The following is a 16,151-nucleotide window of genomic DNA, read 5'->3' as shown; positions in this document are numbered from 1 at the left end:
CTATGACAACACAGTCAATACACACAATCAGTCATTATGGAAACGAAAGAGAGAGAACGAGAGAGAGAGAGAGATGGAGAGAAATAGATAGAGAGAGAGAGAGAGAGAGATAGAGAGAAATAGAGGCACCCACTTACTCGCCAGGGTTGTGGCAGTGATGGACAAAACAAACACACACACTCGCCAGGGTTGTGGCAGTGATGGACAAAACAAACACACACACACACACACTCACCTGGGTTGTGGCAGTGATGGACAAAACAAACACACTCACACAAACACACACACTCACACAAACTCACACTCACACTTATCTGGGTTGTGGCAGTGATGGACAAAACAAACACACACACACTCACCTGGGTTGTGGCAGTGATGGACAAAACAAACACACTCACACAAACACACACACTCACACAAACTCACACTCACACTTATCTGGGTTGTGGCAGTGATGGACAAAACAAACACACACACACTCACCTGGGTTGTGGCAGTGATGGACAACACAAAGGTGGGCACAGTGGAGCAGCTGAGGTTGAGGAGGCGACCCTGCAGACAACAGCAGAGAGTAGATGAACACACACACACACACACACGGAGGCACCAGACCCTCTCTCACAAACACATACACACAGTCTCACACGCGTACACACCAAACACACACACACACACTCTCACATGTGCACAAAAATGGCGTCCGACAAACAAGCCAATTTAGGAGGACACAGAAGCATGTTGGAGTCCGAACGCTCTGGCTGGAGTCTGACACAGTGGAGTGTGTGTGTGTGTGTGTTGTGTTCCACAGCAACATCAACTCTGCGCCCGCAGATGCACCTGTCTGTTAACCCTTAGAACCCCAGACTGTTTTAACCCTTAGAACCCCAGACTGTGTTAACCCTTAGAACCCCAGACTGTGTTAACCCTTAGAACCCCAGACTGTGTTAACCCTTAGAACCCCAGACTGTTAAAAGCGCATTCTCACTACCTTTAGTTATAAGTATGTATCCTGGTCATTGTAAGTGCCATACACACGTGTTAGAGCCCGACCGATTTATCGGCGGGCCGATATTATTGGCCGATATTAGCCATTTTCCAAACTATCGGTATCGGCATTTATAATGGCCGATAAATTAATATTTTAAAAAATAAAATAAAAACGGTTCTCTTAACTCAAATAAGCATGACAAAATTTGTGAAAACAATGTCCAGTTTTGCTGCTGTTAAATAAGCCGAGAGTGAAGCGGAATTAGCTAGTAATTACGTTACGTTGTTACAGTGTAGTTGACTGTCTGTCCTTTTAACTTTTGACAATGTGACTGATGACAATGTGAAGATGTATTTCTTTAATAGCGTGACAGTTATAGCAGTGAGACGTATCATCTCTCCCCGGCCTGTTATTTTGAAAGGTTTTACAATTTGCAGTATGACGTTATCCATTGCTAAATTAGGGCTCATCATAGACTAGCTAACCACAAAGCTAACTAATGCTATGAATATCAGTGGAAGACTGCTAACGTTAACATTAATGAGCTTGGAAACCACAACAAACTTATTCTGCCTAAATAAAGTAATGATTTATTACTAGTATATTTGTAGTTACAGTCCCTGCATTGTAAAATGTAAATTAGATGTGAGAGGAGTGAACATTTAGACATAGAGAAAAAGTATCAAACGTAGCTTGTGCAAAACGTAGCTTGTGCATAAAAGTTAGCTTTTTTTTTTTACACGTGTGTGAAATCCAATGACGCCAAGTATGCGTTTCAGACTGTCGTTCAGCCGCAGCATTAACGAGTTACATAATGGATTTAGATCACTAAATAGTAGGTTTTAGAAGGCAGGCAGCAACTGATGATTGAAAATGGTTTGATGTAGCTTGATGGAAATAATTTTAAAAATGCAGGTAAAGGGATAAGCAAGCTGACATTGTAATTATAAGATAGCTTATAAGGCATTAGGGACTAATTATTACACACGCACACTCAAACATTTAAGAGTGATCTTTATCTTGTTTAATGATAATACAAATGATGATGATAGTAAAAATGTTTTTGTAATTATTAAGTCTTAGTTCAAAGTTATATTTATGAAGCTTGTTGTTGTTATTGTGTTTTTGTTCAAAAGACTAAGTTTCATATCTTAAGTTTCTATTTTTATACATTTTATTTATCAGAACTTTAATATATTTCGATGTTCCTTTGTTCCACTGTGACAATATTATTTAAAGGTCTCATTCACAGAGAAACCGTTTAATACTTGTTACTTTCGAAATACTATAGCTCACTCCAAGTTGCATATGCATGCTACACGTGAAAATGATCTTCTACCCCCATTGCCCGCATTAGCCAATGAAAGAAAATTACACACGCTTGTGACCGCCTACAGGAAGACTGGAAGATTTTGCGGCTAGGGGATTGTCTCTCTGCAGCTAGTAGCAGTTAACAGCAAGTTGCTAACATGGCGGACAAAAATCGTGCTTGTGTTATTTGTGGCAATAACACATCAATGTTGCATGTCTTGCCTTAGAAACATGAGTTGAGGAAGAAATGGTTCGGATTTATCGTTGGAACACCACCACCGAAGTAGTGCAACATTAGTTCTGTGTTCCAATCATTTCGACCACAGTCACTGCCTACAGTTAGAAAGTGGTTTTGCATCGATGTTCTGAAAACCTGGTTCTGTACCGTCATGATGATCGACCACCAGCTCACAGGCTGTAAGTACAAACAAACTTTTCCACCTAACGTCTGTTACAAAATAGCATGTTCATATTCTTCACGTTAGCATGAATGAAAAGGGTACAAGCTAGGCTTAGGCTAGCCTATATTACAGGAAGCTACACCAGGCACGTAACTGAAGTGTTCTGTTCGCAACGTGTAAAATAAGAGAATGTCTAATAGGAAGGGCTCTGGTAAAATCCATTAGAGGAATGGTCTATTTTCCCGAACGTAGCCTACAGGCCACTAACACGCCAGGTGTAGCTACTTCCATTGATTAGGCCTATTGGAAGCTAATTGTTGCAGTAACGTTACATAACGCGAACGGAATGCTTCAGTTACGTGCCTGGTGTAGCTACACTCATAAGAAACTGACCACACTACCCAGAGATTTAGCTTGTTGAACCTATAATCTTCTAACCTAAGTGTTAAACCACATATAATAATATTAGCAACAATATCTTATGCTCAACTAAGTACGGGTATTGTTCTAGTCTAAACAGGGAAAATCAAAAACACAATACCCGTGCACTATTAGGCTAAGTTGCTATCATTGGAGCTCAGGTATTTACACTTCAGTCTAATTTATGTCTTCTTGCCATTATTACATTGACCTTTGTAGGCCTACAATGATGTTTTGTTTGATTACTTGCTGTTTACTTAGTGTTTTGTATGTCTTCCAGAGCACATCCTCATGTCAGGCTACACAGCTTTCCAGCCTACATTAGGTCATCACGTTAGAAGCAAAGGTTTGTGATCTAACTTTTATTGTTGTGTTAGTTAGTTTCTAGAAGTCTTTTTCTAGTAGGCTAATACAGGTTCTTATGTGCTCGTCAATGTTTGGGAAAGTCAATTCATGGATTTCTTCAGGTCACTTTCCACAGGTGTATAAAATCAAGCACCTCGATTATGAATGTAGACTGCATGGTGCTTGATTAATACACCTGTGTAAATGGACCTGATGAAACCCATGAATTGCATAACAGATAGAATTGATATTACCGAATGTCTTGTGGGTGTGCTACTTAGTACATCATACACCTTACCACAGTCATTAAAATATTTTTGTTTCCATTGTGCCAGTACAGTTTTGTGAGATAGTGAATGTCCTGTGTACTATTAGTATCTTGTAACTTGACAGTAATACACATTTATTTACTTTAGGTACCCAAACAGAATACTTCATGAAAAGTATGAGTATTGATACAAGCACTTCGGATACACCATGGGCATGGGGGCCTGCTACCTCTACTGCCATCAAGCCTGTTCATCCAAGGCCAGCTAGAAGACCTCGGGTTGATCAAGAGGAGGAGGAGGATGAAAGCGACATCTCCACAATAACACCTGATGGCTCCACCTATGGCCCAGCGCAATCAAAGAGCAATGTAATAGAATCATCACAGCCAACGAATGTGTTTTGTGTGTTGTCCCTTCGGATCCCCAGGACAATACAAGCCGAAACAGCAACTCAGACCTTTTTCCCTAAATAATCCCAGCACCATCTTACAAAGGATCTGTAGGCCAGATGTCTGCATCGTCTGGCAAAAAGAGGACATTGTTAATTCTGTGCATAGTTTGGATGTTCTTGTTTTGTGTTTGCATTATTTTAATAGACTGCAATATTACTATTTGTCAGTGTTTCACGGACCACCTAGCAAAAAAAAAAAAAACGGTAGACCTACTTCAACAGTATATTACACAATAGGCCTTCTCACTGAACCACCTTGCTTGTTGTCTTTGCACTTTGCTTATGGTGTCAGAGGATTCATATGATTTAAACTGGCATAGGTTACATCAGTGTTGCAGAACTGTTTGGATTTACATACAAGCTGGTTCAATATTGCAAATAACTCATCTATTATATTTTACCACATCTACTTGTGGAACACTTGAGATAGCTTGCGGACCACACGTTGAGTACTGCTGTATGTAAATATAATAAAGTTATTTATTGAAAATTGACCTGTTTTGTATATTTGTTTTAGGAGTTTCATCAATTCAATTCATTCAATTTCTTGAATTTCCCCTGGGGATCAATAAAGTATCTATCTATCCATCTATCTATCTATCAGTTTTTGTCCCTTTTAAGCTAAAGGTTTATCTTACCTTTCATATCTTCTGTCTCACAGAGGGCCATAGTTGTCATAGTCGAATGTTTAGTGCATTTTGAAGGGAGTACATTATGCTAAGGCAGACTGGTTCTAATCCTGGGTACAGGGTCATACAGACAACAGGGGTACTGGTGTTGCCCATTTTTCTAACCACATGAGCAATCCCCTTACGAAAAAGTAGTATAGGAATCTTATAGTATTTGGGACAAAATATTATAGTAATCTTATAGGAATAATTGGGACATACTGTAAAAGTACTACTAATAACTATAATATCCTGTAACCGCTATAGTTTTTCTATAGTAGTCTTATAGTACCTATAGTATGTCCAAATACTATAGTATTCCTATAAGATTACTGTAATATTTAGTCCCAAAATACTATAAGATTCCTATAGTAGGCTACTTTTTCTGTCATACGTGACAGAAAACAACTTGAGTAGGCTAACCTCTGCCATTGTCAGGCTATCAAAGCCATAGTTCTCATTACTGGAGAAGTCTTGCAGCACACATTCTCTGCTTCTGTAGGCATTCTGGTACAATTCCAGCAAAATATAGCTAGGTAGGCGTGTTTGCATTTAGATCTATATATATATTGGGCTATGACCAAGTGGTCTTTCAATGATAGTATCATGGAATTCAAACCATAACTATCTAGCTATTCCGATAGCATTAGCAGGCTAGGTCAGTGGCTGAACTGCATTTAGGGTGCTTACCTGTGTTGTGAAGTAAAATATCTACTAGGAAGATTGCAAAGACTTTTGACTGTGTAAAGAAATAGGTCTTTATTTTAAAACGTTTCCAACTGTTTATTACTTGAAAGCAAGATGACGATTGTCACAAACGTTTACCTCTTTTAAGAGAAATTTTAAGCTGACAGGCAATTGTTACCATTCTATTAAACCAACGTTCACCGACAAACGATCAGGAAGCGGTTCTTCTTCCTACTCGAATATTAGGATCAAACACATGAAGTTGTATCTCCGAAGACATTTTGTGCAACAGTTTTGACTCGAGTTTTAGCCAGGTTTTAGCACTGTAAAGTTGAATATGGAGCATAGCACAGGCAGAATCGGATGAGGATGCACTGGAGGAAGTGTCACAGTACTGTTAGCCAATCAGAGGTGAATTCATTAGCATGTCATTAATATTCATGACTAGAGGCGAAATCCAGTCGTTCCTCCCCGCCCACCTTCCCCACCAAACTAGAACAGCATGAAACAGACGCAGGAGCATTTTTTTCACCAGAACCGGCTCACAGGGCATTCATCAACACTACAGACCACTGCAACATTAATGAAGAAACCATGAGATGAGACCTTTAAAAATAAACAAGTTTGTTTTTGAAATGAATCATCATATTATTTTAGTCAATATCATAAATAACTACAAATAACTAATGTTAAAAATCTGAAATCTGTTAATATTTTGTTGCGCGTTTCTGAATATATATATATAGGCCGATATATCGGAATATCGGATTTTTAAATCAACAAATATTTGTATCGGTATCGGCCTTCAAAATCCTTTATTGGTCGGGCTCTAGTATGTGTGTGCGTGCGTGTGTGTATGTGTGTGCGTGTATTGTGTGAGTGTGTGTGTGTGTATTGTGTGTGTGTGTATTGTGTGTGCGTGTGTGTATTGTGTGTGCATGTGTGTGTGTATTGTGTGTGCGTGCGTGTGTGTATTGTGTGTGTGCGTGTATTGTGTGTTGTGTGTGTGTGTGTGTGTGTATGTGTATGTGTGTGGGTGCGTGTGTGTATTGTGTGTATGTGTGTGCGTGCGTGTGTGTATTGTGTGTGTGTGTGTGTGTATGTGTGCGTGCGTATATTGTGTGTGTGTGTGCGTGTATTGTGTGCGTGTGTGTGTGTGTATTGTGTGTATGTGTGTGCGTGCGTGTATTGTTTGTGTATGTGTGTGTGTGCGTGTGTGTATTGTGTGTGTGTGTGTATTGTGTGTGCGTGCTTGTGTGTGCGTGCGTGCGTGCGTGTATTGTGTGTGTGTGTGTGTATTGTGTGTATGTGTGTGCATGCGTGTGTGTATTGTGTGTGCGCGTGTGTATTGTCTGTATGTGTGTGCGTGCGTGTATGTGTGTGCATATGTGTGTGTATGTGTGTGCGTGTGTGTATTGTGTGTATGTGTGTGCGTGCGTGTATTGTGTGTGTGCGTGTATTGTGTGTATGTGTGTGCGTGCGTGTATTGTTTGTGTATGTGTGTGTGTGCGTGCGTGTGTGTATTGTGTGTGTGTGTGTGTATTGTGTGTGCGTGCTTGTGTGTATGTGTGTGCGTGCGTGTGTGTATTGTGTGTGCGTGTGTATTGTGTGTATGTGTGTGCATGCGTGTGTGTATTGTGTGTGCGTGTGCGTGTGTATTGTCTGTGTGTGCGTGCGTGTATGTGTGTGCATATGTGTGTGTATGTGTGTGCGTGTGTGTATGTGTGTGCGTGTGTGTATGTGTGTGTATGTGTGTGTGTGTATGCGTGCGTGTGTATATTGTGTGTGTGTGTGTATTGTGTGTATGTGTGTGCGTGCGTGTATTGTGTGTGCTTGCTTGTGTGTATTGTGTGTATGTGTGTGCGTGCGTGCCTGTGTATTGTCTGTATGTGTGTGTGTGCGTGTGTATGTGTGTGTGTGTACATATGTGTGTGTATGTGTGTGCGTGCGTGTATTGTGTGTATGTGTGTGCGTGCGTGCGTGTATTGTGTGTACGTGCGTGTGTGTATATGTGTGTGCATTGTGTGTATGTGTGTGCGTGCGTGTGTATTGTGTGAATATGTGTATTGTGTGTGCGTGCGTATTGTGTGAATGTGTGTATTGTGTGTGCGTGCGTGTGTGTATTGTGTGTGTGTGTGTGTATTGTGTGTGTGCGTGCGTGTGTGTATTGTGTGTGCGCGTGCGTGTGTGTTCGTGCGCGTGTGTGTGTATTGTGTGTATGTGTGTGCGTGCGTGTGTGTATATGTGTGTGCGTGTATTGTGTGTGTATGTGTGTGCGTGCGTGTGTGTATATGTGTGTGCGTGTATTGTGTGTGTATGTGTGTGCGTGTATTGTGTGTGTATTGTGTGTGTATTGTGTGTGCGTGTATTGTGTGTGTGTGTGCGTGTATTGTGTGTGTATTGTGTGTGCGTGTATTGTGTGTGTATGTGTGTGCGTGTATTGTGTGTGTGTGTGTGTGCGTGTATTGTGTGTGTGTGCGTGCGTGTATTGTGTGTGTGTGTGTGTGTGCGTTCGTGCGTGCGCGTGTGTGTATGTGTGTGTGTATGTGTGTGTGCGTGCGTGCGTGCGTGCGTATGTGTGTGCGTATGTGTGTGTATTGTGTGTGTGCGTGCTTGTGTGTATTGTGTGTATGTGTGTGCGTGTGTGTGTGCTTGTGTGTATTGTGTGTGCGTGCGTGTGTGTATTGTGTGTGCGTGCGTGTGTTTATTGTGTGTGCGTGTGTATTGTCTGTATATGTGTGCGTGCGTGTATGTATGTATGTGTGTGCATATGTGTGTGTATGTGTGTGCGTGTGTATGTGTGTGTGCGTGCGTGTGTGTATATGTGTGTGTGTGTGCGTGTGCGTCTGTATTGTGTGTATGTGTGTGCGTGCGTGTAATGTGTGTGCGTGTGTATTGTGTGAATGTGTGTATTGTGTGTGCGTGCGTGTGTGTATTGTGTGTATGTGTGTGTGTATTGTGTGTGTATGTGCGTGTGTGTGCATTGTGTGTATTGTGTGTGCGTGCGTGTGTGTATTGTGTGTATGTGTGTATTGTGCGTGCGTGCGTGTGTGTATTGTGTGTGTGTGCGTGCATTGTGTGTATGTGTGTGTGTGTGTGTGTATATGTTTGTGTGTTTATTGTGTGTGTGTGTGTGTATGTGTGTGTGTTTATTGTGTGAATGTATGTGTGTGTGTGTGTGTGCGTGTGTGTGTTGTGTGTGTATTGTGTATGTGCGTGTGTGTATTGTGTGTGTATTGTGTATGTGCGTGTGTGTGTATTGTGTGTGCGTGTGTGTGTGTGTGTGTGTGTGCGTGCGTGCGCATGTATTGTGTATGTGCGTGTGTATTGTGTGCTTGTGTATTGTGTGCGTGTGTGTATATTGTGTGTGTTTACCTCTGCCAGCAGCACTATCCTCTTGCCATCAGGCCAGATGACATGATCCACCTGAGATCTCACACGCTCCCAAGTCAGCTCAGGGGTCCGAAGGCTTGCCTACACACACACACACACACACACACACACACACACACACACACACACACACACACAGGACATGAATACAAATATTTCTGAAGAGTTCAACCTAATTAATTTGAATCAATGTTGTAGTTTCTCCAAACTTGCACCATAGTTCAACCTTATTGACTTCTCCCAAGATCTTATTTATGATGTTATTTATGATTCTGCCTCTTATTTATGGTTCTGCATTGAATCAACACCGTAGTTTCCCCAAACCTTAGCCTCCTAACCCAAACCCTACTCCATAGCCTCCTAACCCAAACCCTACCCCATAGCCTCCTAACCAGGCTGCTCCTAACCCAAACCCTACCCCATAGCCTCCTAACCCAAACCCTACCCCATAGCCTCCTAACCCAAACCCTACCCCATAGCCTCCTAACCAGGCTGCTCCTAACACAAACCCTACCCCACACTATTTTTCAATAACTTTTCCAAAATCTAAGGAAAAAAAGGACATACATTTACATTTAAAGCTGCAGTTGGCAAGATTTTTTTGATCATATTCACTGAAACCGACACTATGCTCCGACAGAACAATATAAATCAGCCGGTTTTAGAAAAAAAAAACGCACTTTTACCTCCACCTAGAGCCGGAGTTATTCCCTGTAGCTCCCTGTTGTTCTGGTCGAATCAGAGAAGGGCTGTGTGAAATCTGACTGTGAATCACAGTCTGGTGCAGTGTAGTGCGCACTGACGAGCACAAACTCGATGAGAGGGTGCTCGGTGGTAGTGGGGGAGGGGCATGAGAGTTGTAAACACTAAACATTTTGGCTAAGTCCCCTCAATCTGTCAGACTTGCCAACTGCAGCTTTAAACACAGTGGTTTTTAAGTTTGCCAATCCAACTAGCGTTTCAGTTCAGTGTGACATACGCAGGTTTTTCCCATATCGTCCCTTTTAAAAGAACCGAACTGAGTCCACTAAAAGGGGACCAGGAAGAGGCCAAAACAAAAGGGACTCAGTTTATTTAGTATTCACATTGGGAGTTCATTTCAAAGAGAACTCGGAGCACACACACACAGGGTGCTCTTAACACGTTGATCAGACACACACACACACACACACACACACACACACACACACAGGGTGCTTTTACCACGTCGATCAGACACACACACACACACAGGGTGCTCTTAGCACGTCGATCAGACACATACACACACAGGGTGCTCTTAGCACGTCGATCAGACACACACACACACACAGGGTGCTCTTACCACGTCGATCTCAGTGTTGGAGTGGCCCATATTGCACACAATGCAGCCGTTCTTCATGCGGTCCAGATAGTCCCTCACCACCACATTCTTATTGCCTATGAGTGCACACACACACACACACATTATTCATCTCACACGCACACAGACATTAAACACACACACACACACACACACACACATTAAACAAACACACAGACACATTATTCATCACACATGTGCGCACACACACACACACATATTAAACAAAACACACAGACACATTATTCATCACACATGTGCGCACACACACACACACACACACACACACACACACAGGCGCGCGGGAACCTATTTTTGACCAGGGGTGCTGAATAACAAAAATAATGGATGTCCGACGATTCCCCCCCCCCCCCCCCCCCCCCCCCATTAAAATCATATAGATGTCAATTATAACCATTTACAGGGATCAATATAAACAGAACTGAGAGCTAGGCTAATTTCTCTCTTCATTTAGTGCAAAAAACATACACACATTAACAACATATCAATGTCAAAACTATAAATTACATACAGTATCAACTCATTAACATTAACAGTACATTAAACACTGGCATTAGAGAGTTTATGTTTCACTTTTGAACTGTCAAAGATGCTAATATACTCTTAATTACTTTTAGTTGATGATACCAAAGGTGGACTTGCGTTCTGCTGTGTTTTGAATAAAGGCTGAATGTCCAATATATCTAAAATGTCCTGATGGACATGCAACAAAGCCAGGTGTGTGAGCCTTCTTTGAGTCATTGTACTCCTCAGCCAGGTTTTCAGCCGCCTGAGGGTGGAGAACGACCTCTCTGAAGAGGCAACAGATACAGGCAGTGAAAGACAAAGCTCCAAGAACTTCTCCACCTCATTCAACAACTCTCTAGTTTGAGGATGCAGTCCGCTCAAAAACTCTGCAATATCAGTAGATGTTTGGAGCCCCTTGTCTTTAGTAAGGTTACTCAACAGTGTGAGCTGCATGTGTAAGTGCAACTTGTCTATCTGGGTAGGGAGGTGGGGAGCAATGTCATCCAGAGCTGAATAAAGTCCACTGGCAGCATCAGTGATGGTTGTCTCTCTCTTGGCAGCCATTTTCATTCCAGGCTGGTCAAATCGGCGGTCTAGCTGTGACGTTACAATGTCCACACCCTCAAAGAACTCCCGCTGCCCTGTGCATGGTGCAGTGTCCTCCACTACCTGTGTGTCTCTCAGACGAGCTGGAGTTCTGCTGGTTCTGGGTGGATGGGGCATTCTTAAGCTATGCTGTGCTGCACACATTTCCACTTTTCTTATCAGGTCTTTCACACATGCATCTTCTCTCAGTGCACACATTCGATGTTTAAGCACACTGACACACTCCAAGGCACCCCCTGCATTCGCCCTCTTGTGCTGGAGTACTTTGGCCACTTCTTCACATGGCTCAAAAAGAGCCTCACAGCTGACAAGGCCAAAGTAGGTCTTCCCCTTCATTGCTTGTTTGTAAAGACCAGCCAACTTAGCACGTGTATCACCTCTCATTGATTTGTCTTGCTGCAGCACTTTGTCTCTAAAATCACACCATATGATGAACACACACGCTTGATAGCCTTTGTGCGTACAGCCCACCTTGTTGGGCACAATGACAGCAGGTTGCAGACAACGTCGTCACCTCCAAAACATGACTGAAAGATTGCCTTGCGCTTGGCTGATTCTCCTATTGTCACAGAAAGGTTCTGAACAAATGTGAGCGTGTCAGCGACTAGTTGTACCTCCCTTGCAGCCTCTTGCAATATTAAATCCAACGCATGGTTGGTACAGTGAACGTACAGTGCACAAGGACATTGTTCTTTTAGTTTTGCCTGGACACCCGCAAAACGGCCAGACATATTGCTGGCGCCATCAAAGCAAAACCCTTGAAGACGATCCATGGGCAAGTTAAGCCGTATGAAAAAGTCTCGGACACAAGAGTGTGTCTGCAGTGGTATGCGGTGCATTATAGAATCCAAGAAAAACATTAGCAACCGACATATCTTTCCCTACGTATTGTAAACTGCATGAAAAATGTTAATTTGCACTTACGTCGGTGGTTCCATCGGCCGTAAGTCCAAAGAAAGAGCTTGCTCTTGCCTCTGATACAATGTGTCTCTGCACAGCGTGTGCCAGAATCTCCAAAAGTTCATTCTGGATTGTGTCTGACATCCAGTTGTCTCTTCGCAGTAGCCACTCACGTACTTTGGGCTTGTAGTATGTTCGCTCCAACATCATTTGCCAGAGAACGCCATCCCGATGGTTATGCCCCCGCAATGGAACTCCTTCAAGAGCAAGTAGCCTAATAGATCTGAACAACAGCTCCAGTGCAGTCCTCGTGACTTTCTGTTCGTTTCCTACATTTTCAGATATAATTGCTGATAAATCGCCTAGGTTTTTGGTTGAGAGATGCCAGCATTCTCACCGACTCCAGGTGAAGGCCAGAGCAATCATGGTTGGAAAATTTGCTTGTAGCTTTGCGCCAGTTGGCAAATCCTCCACTGATAAAAGAACTATTTCCCTCGACATGACGGAACCCCTTCTCTTTAGCTTTGCAGCACACAAAACACAGCACATAGTCCTTATCCGACACGTAATGTAGCCATTGCCACTTTGAGCACCAGCCTGGCTGAAAAGATCGTTCAAAAGTTTCTGTCCCGAACCTCTTTCCAGGATAACTGAAGTCGCTTGGCTGACAGGGCTTTTCGAATCCTTCTAATAGATGCAATGATGGTGCTGCCAACGTTAGCCGAGATGCTTGCTAACGTTATTTCAGAGTCAGACTCTGGCTCTTCAGCTGCCCCAACAGTGTTTGCCTCAGCGGTGGACGAGGAAACATCAAGTACAACATCAGATGAAATCTTGCTAATTTTTGCCACATTATTATGGCGGATGAAAAAATCGTGTATCCTTTTCTGCGACATATTCTTTTCTACAACTAACTTTCCAGTCAACTAGTGCTAGCCTCAGCCTGCTCGCTCGAACGTGAGTCACGTCACTGACTCACGTTCACGTTGATCTCTATAACTGTTCATTTTTAGTAGCCTATATTCAAACCTATCCATAACCCTTTTTTGCTGTTTGACTCATCATTTCACGTACAAAAATATAAATAATGTCAGACAGCGAATTAGTAATTATTTTAAAATATATATAATCATTTTTAAAAATCCAGCTCCTGCCAGCAGGGGGTACTGCAGCACCCTCAGCACCCCCCTTCCCGCGCCCTTGCACACACACATTTAAACCCACACACACGCACGCACCCAAACACACAGACATATTGACAAGAGCACACTCTGACATGGGTTTCTGAGCTAAGAGTGTTTTAGGTGAGGTGTGTGTGTAGGAGAGTGTTTTAGGTGAGCAATGTGGGTTTCTGAGCTAGGAGAGTGTTTTAGCTGAGGTGTGTGTGTGTGTGTGTACTGTGTGTGTGTGTGTGTGTGTGTGTGTGTATTGTGTTTTAGTGTATTTAGGTGAATTTTAGGTGTGTTTTTGTGTGTGTGTGCGCATGTTTGTGTGAGTGTGTGTGTGTGTGCATGTTTGTGTGTATGTGTTTGTGTGACTGCAGCTTTATTGAAAGTGTGTGAGGTGAGACTAGCTAGTGCGACTAACTGATCTAATTTACTGCTGGTGTGTATGTACTATGTGTGTGTGTGTGTGTACACTATGAGTGTGTGTGTATACTATGAGTGTGAGTGTGTGTGTGTGTACTGTGTGTGTGTGTGTGTGTACACTATGTGTGTGTGTGTACTATGTGTGTACTGTGTGTGTACTATGTGTGTGTGTACTGTGTATGTGTGTTTAGAATACCTGTGCAAGTTATGACAATGTCCACTTGTCGGATGACTTCGCTGAGTTTGACCAATCGGAATCCATCCATACTGAGAGAAAAAGAGACAGAATAAGAAAATCTCCTTTTAACACAAATACAGCACGTGATCAACAACGCACAAATACAGCACATGATCAATAACGCACAAATACAGCACGTGATCAATAACGCACAAATACAGCACATGATCAATAACGCACAAATACAGCACGTGATCAATAACGTGATCAATAACGCACAAATACAGCACATGATCAATAACGCACAAATACAGCATGTGATCAATAATGTGATCAATGACGCCCAAATACAGCATGTGATCAATAACGCACAAATACAGCACGTGATCAATAACGCGCAAACACAGCACGTGATCAATAACTTGCAAATACAGCACGTTAGTGATGGGGACGAGACCGCCTATGCCGAGTCCGAGACAAGACCGAGTCTTTGAAGGGTCGAGACCGAGTCGAGACCGAGTCCGTTGGTTTTCAAATACAGACGAGTCCGAGTCAAGACCGAGTCTTTGAGGAAGCAAGTCCGAGTCGAGACCGAGTCCTATAGGAGTCGAGACCGAGACCATAAAAACATGTCAGTTTTCATATTCATGATTTAATATCACCCCAATTAATAATCAACAGTTAGGCCCAGGCTTGGAATTTCACCATTTTAGGGGCAAGGCCACTTGGCCTTCAGTTGGGCATATTTGGTGGGGGGCACAAAGGCCACATGTCAGGGCACCAAGGCCAAAGTTAACTATACAGTAGTAGGCTATAAAAATAATTTAAAAAAACTGTAAATCATCTGATATATTTAATATTTATATTTATTTTATATTTGGCCTGTTATGGAATCATGTATTGAACAATTTAAGCACAGCTCAGCTTTAAGAAACTCAAATAGCCTAGATGCGTGCTTAGCATTTTTTGATTATTAAGACTCCTTTCACAAACTCTTACTCAGCTGTATATCCTCTGATTTTAATATTTACCTATATCTAGGCAATATTTGTAACATTTATTTAGTATTTGGCCTGTTATGAAATCATTAAGAACGATTTAAACACATTTTGAAACCTAAAGACCAAAGTTGGAGACATGAATGTAGACCTTGCTGCAGATTACATTTTTAATTTAACCGGAATAGCCTACTCTGGAACGGCTTACTGTACAGGGGACTGCTTTACACCTTTGTGTTCGGTAAGGTCTGCTGTTTATTCTGATATATGGTTTGTCATGTGTTGAACGAAGGGTTCGTGAAGTATTCCACCTAGATGAATGGGTAGGGAGATGGATGTAGCACCTTATGTAGACGTTATGATTAAATTTAATTATATTATTTACTTTTCTCGCGAACCGTTCACCACAGCAATTAGCGGCTAACATCGTTTAAAAGCTGAGAAAAAGCTCTTTCATGTGATGTGATACATGTGTCTGTGTATTGAGTAGGCTTAGCAATTGCGAGTAGCCTATTTCAACTGAGAAGAATGGGTGAATTTGGACGCACTTTCTGTCTTGCCATGCGCTGTCATTTTCTCCACTGTGTAAGACTGAATTAGTTTGCGCTGTGATGCTAAGATTATTTTGACAGGCTACAGGCTAAATAAAAATCACTATTAAACGGACGCAAAGTAGAATATTGAAAGAAGGGGGCACCAAGGCCAACGCAAGGGGCAAAGACGTGGCCGCCGTGAAATTTCATTTTCAGTTTTTTTTTTATATGAACATAAAAAAATGCGCTGGTCTCGAGGACTCGGTCTGAAATTACGAGTCCTTCTCCTCCCACTGTGGTCCGAGACCGAGTCAAGACCGAGTCTTTGAAGGAACAAGTCCGAGTCGAGTCCGAGAAAGCAGAAATCGGAGACCGGTCTTGAGTCCGAGACCGGACTCGAGTACTACATCACTGCAGCACGTGATCAATAACTTGCAAATACAGCACATGATCAATAACGTGCATAATGGAATGAACAACATGACTAAGAATACTCCATATTGTTGCGTAGCTGAAATCCTATATCGGGGAGTAATGGAACAAC

The 16,151-nt window shown here is 42.4% G+C and overlaps 1 protein-coding gene across 6 annotated transcripts in view; it reads right to left on the bottom strand.

The window, feature by feature from the left end:
- Positions 1 to 16,151, bottom strand: part of ahcyl2b (adenosylhomocysteinase like 2b) — an 84,419-nt gene that overhangs the window by 7,110 nt on the left and 61,158 nt on the right. For all 6 annotated transcript variants that reach the window (XM_042092500.1, XM_042092512.1, XM_042092520.1 and 3 more), the window contains 4 exons: positions 14,095 to 14,165; positions 10,258 to 10,352; positions 8,916 to 9,014; positions 484 to 552 (listed from right to left, as the gene is read on the bottom strand). In XM_042092500.1, the coding sequence (XP_041948434.1) occupies positions 484 to 552; positions 8,916 to 9,014; positions 10,258 to 10,352; positions 14,095 to 14,165 (334 nt within the window). The remainder of the gene's footprint in view (positions 1 to 483; positions 553 to 8,915; positions 9,015 to 10,257; positions 10,353 to 14,094; positions 14,166 to 16,151) is intronic.

This window comes from Alosa sapidissima, chromosome 1 (assembly GCF_018492685.1).
Source record: "Alosa sapidissima isolate fAloSap1 chromosome 1, fAloSap1.pri, whole genome shotgun sequence".
Taxonomy (NCBI): domain Eukaryota; kingdom Metazoa; phylum Chordata; class Actinopteri; order Clupeiformes; family Clupeidae; genus Alosa; species Alosa sapidissima.
This window is presented reverse-complemented; position numbering and strand designations above follow the sequence as displayed.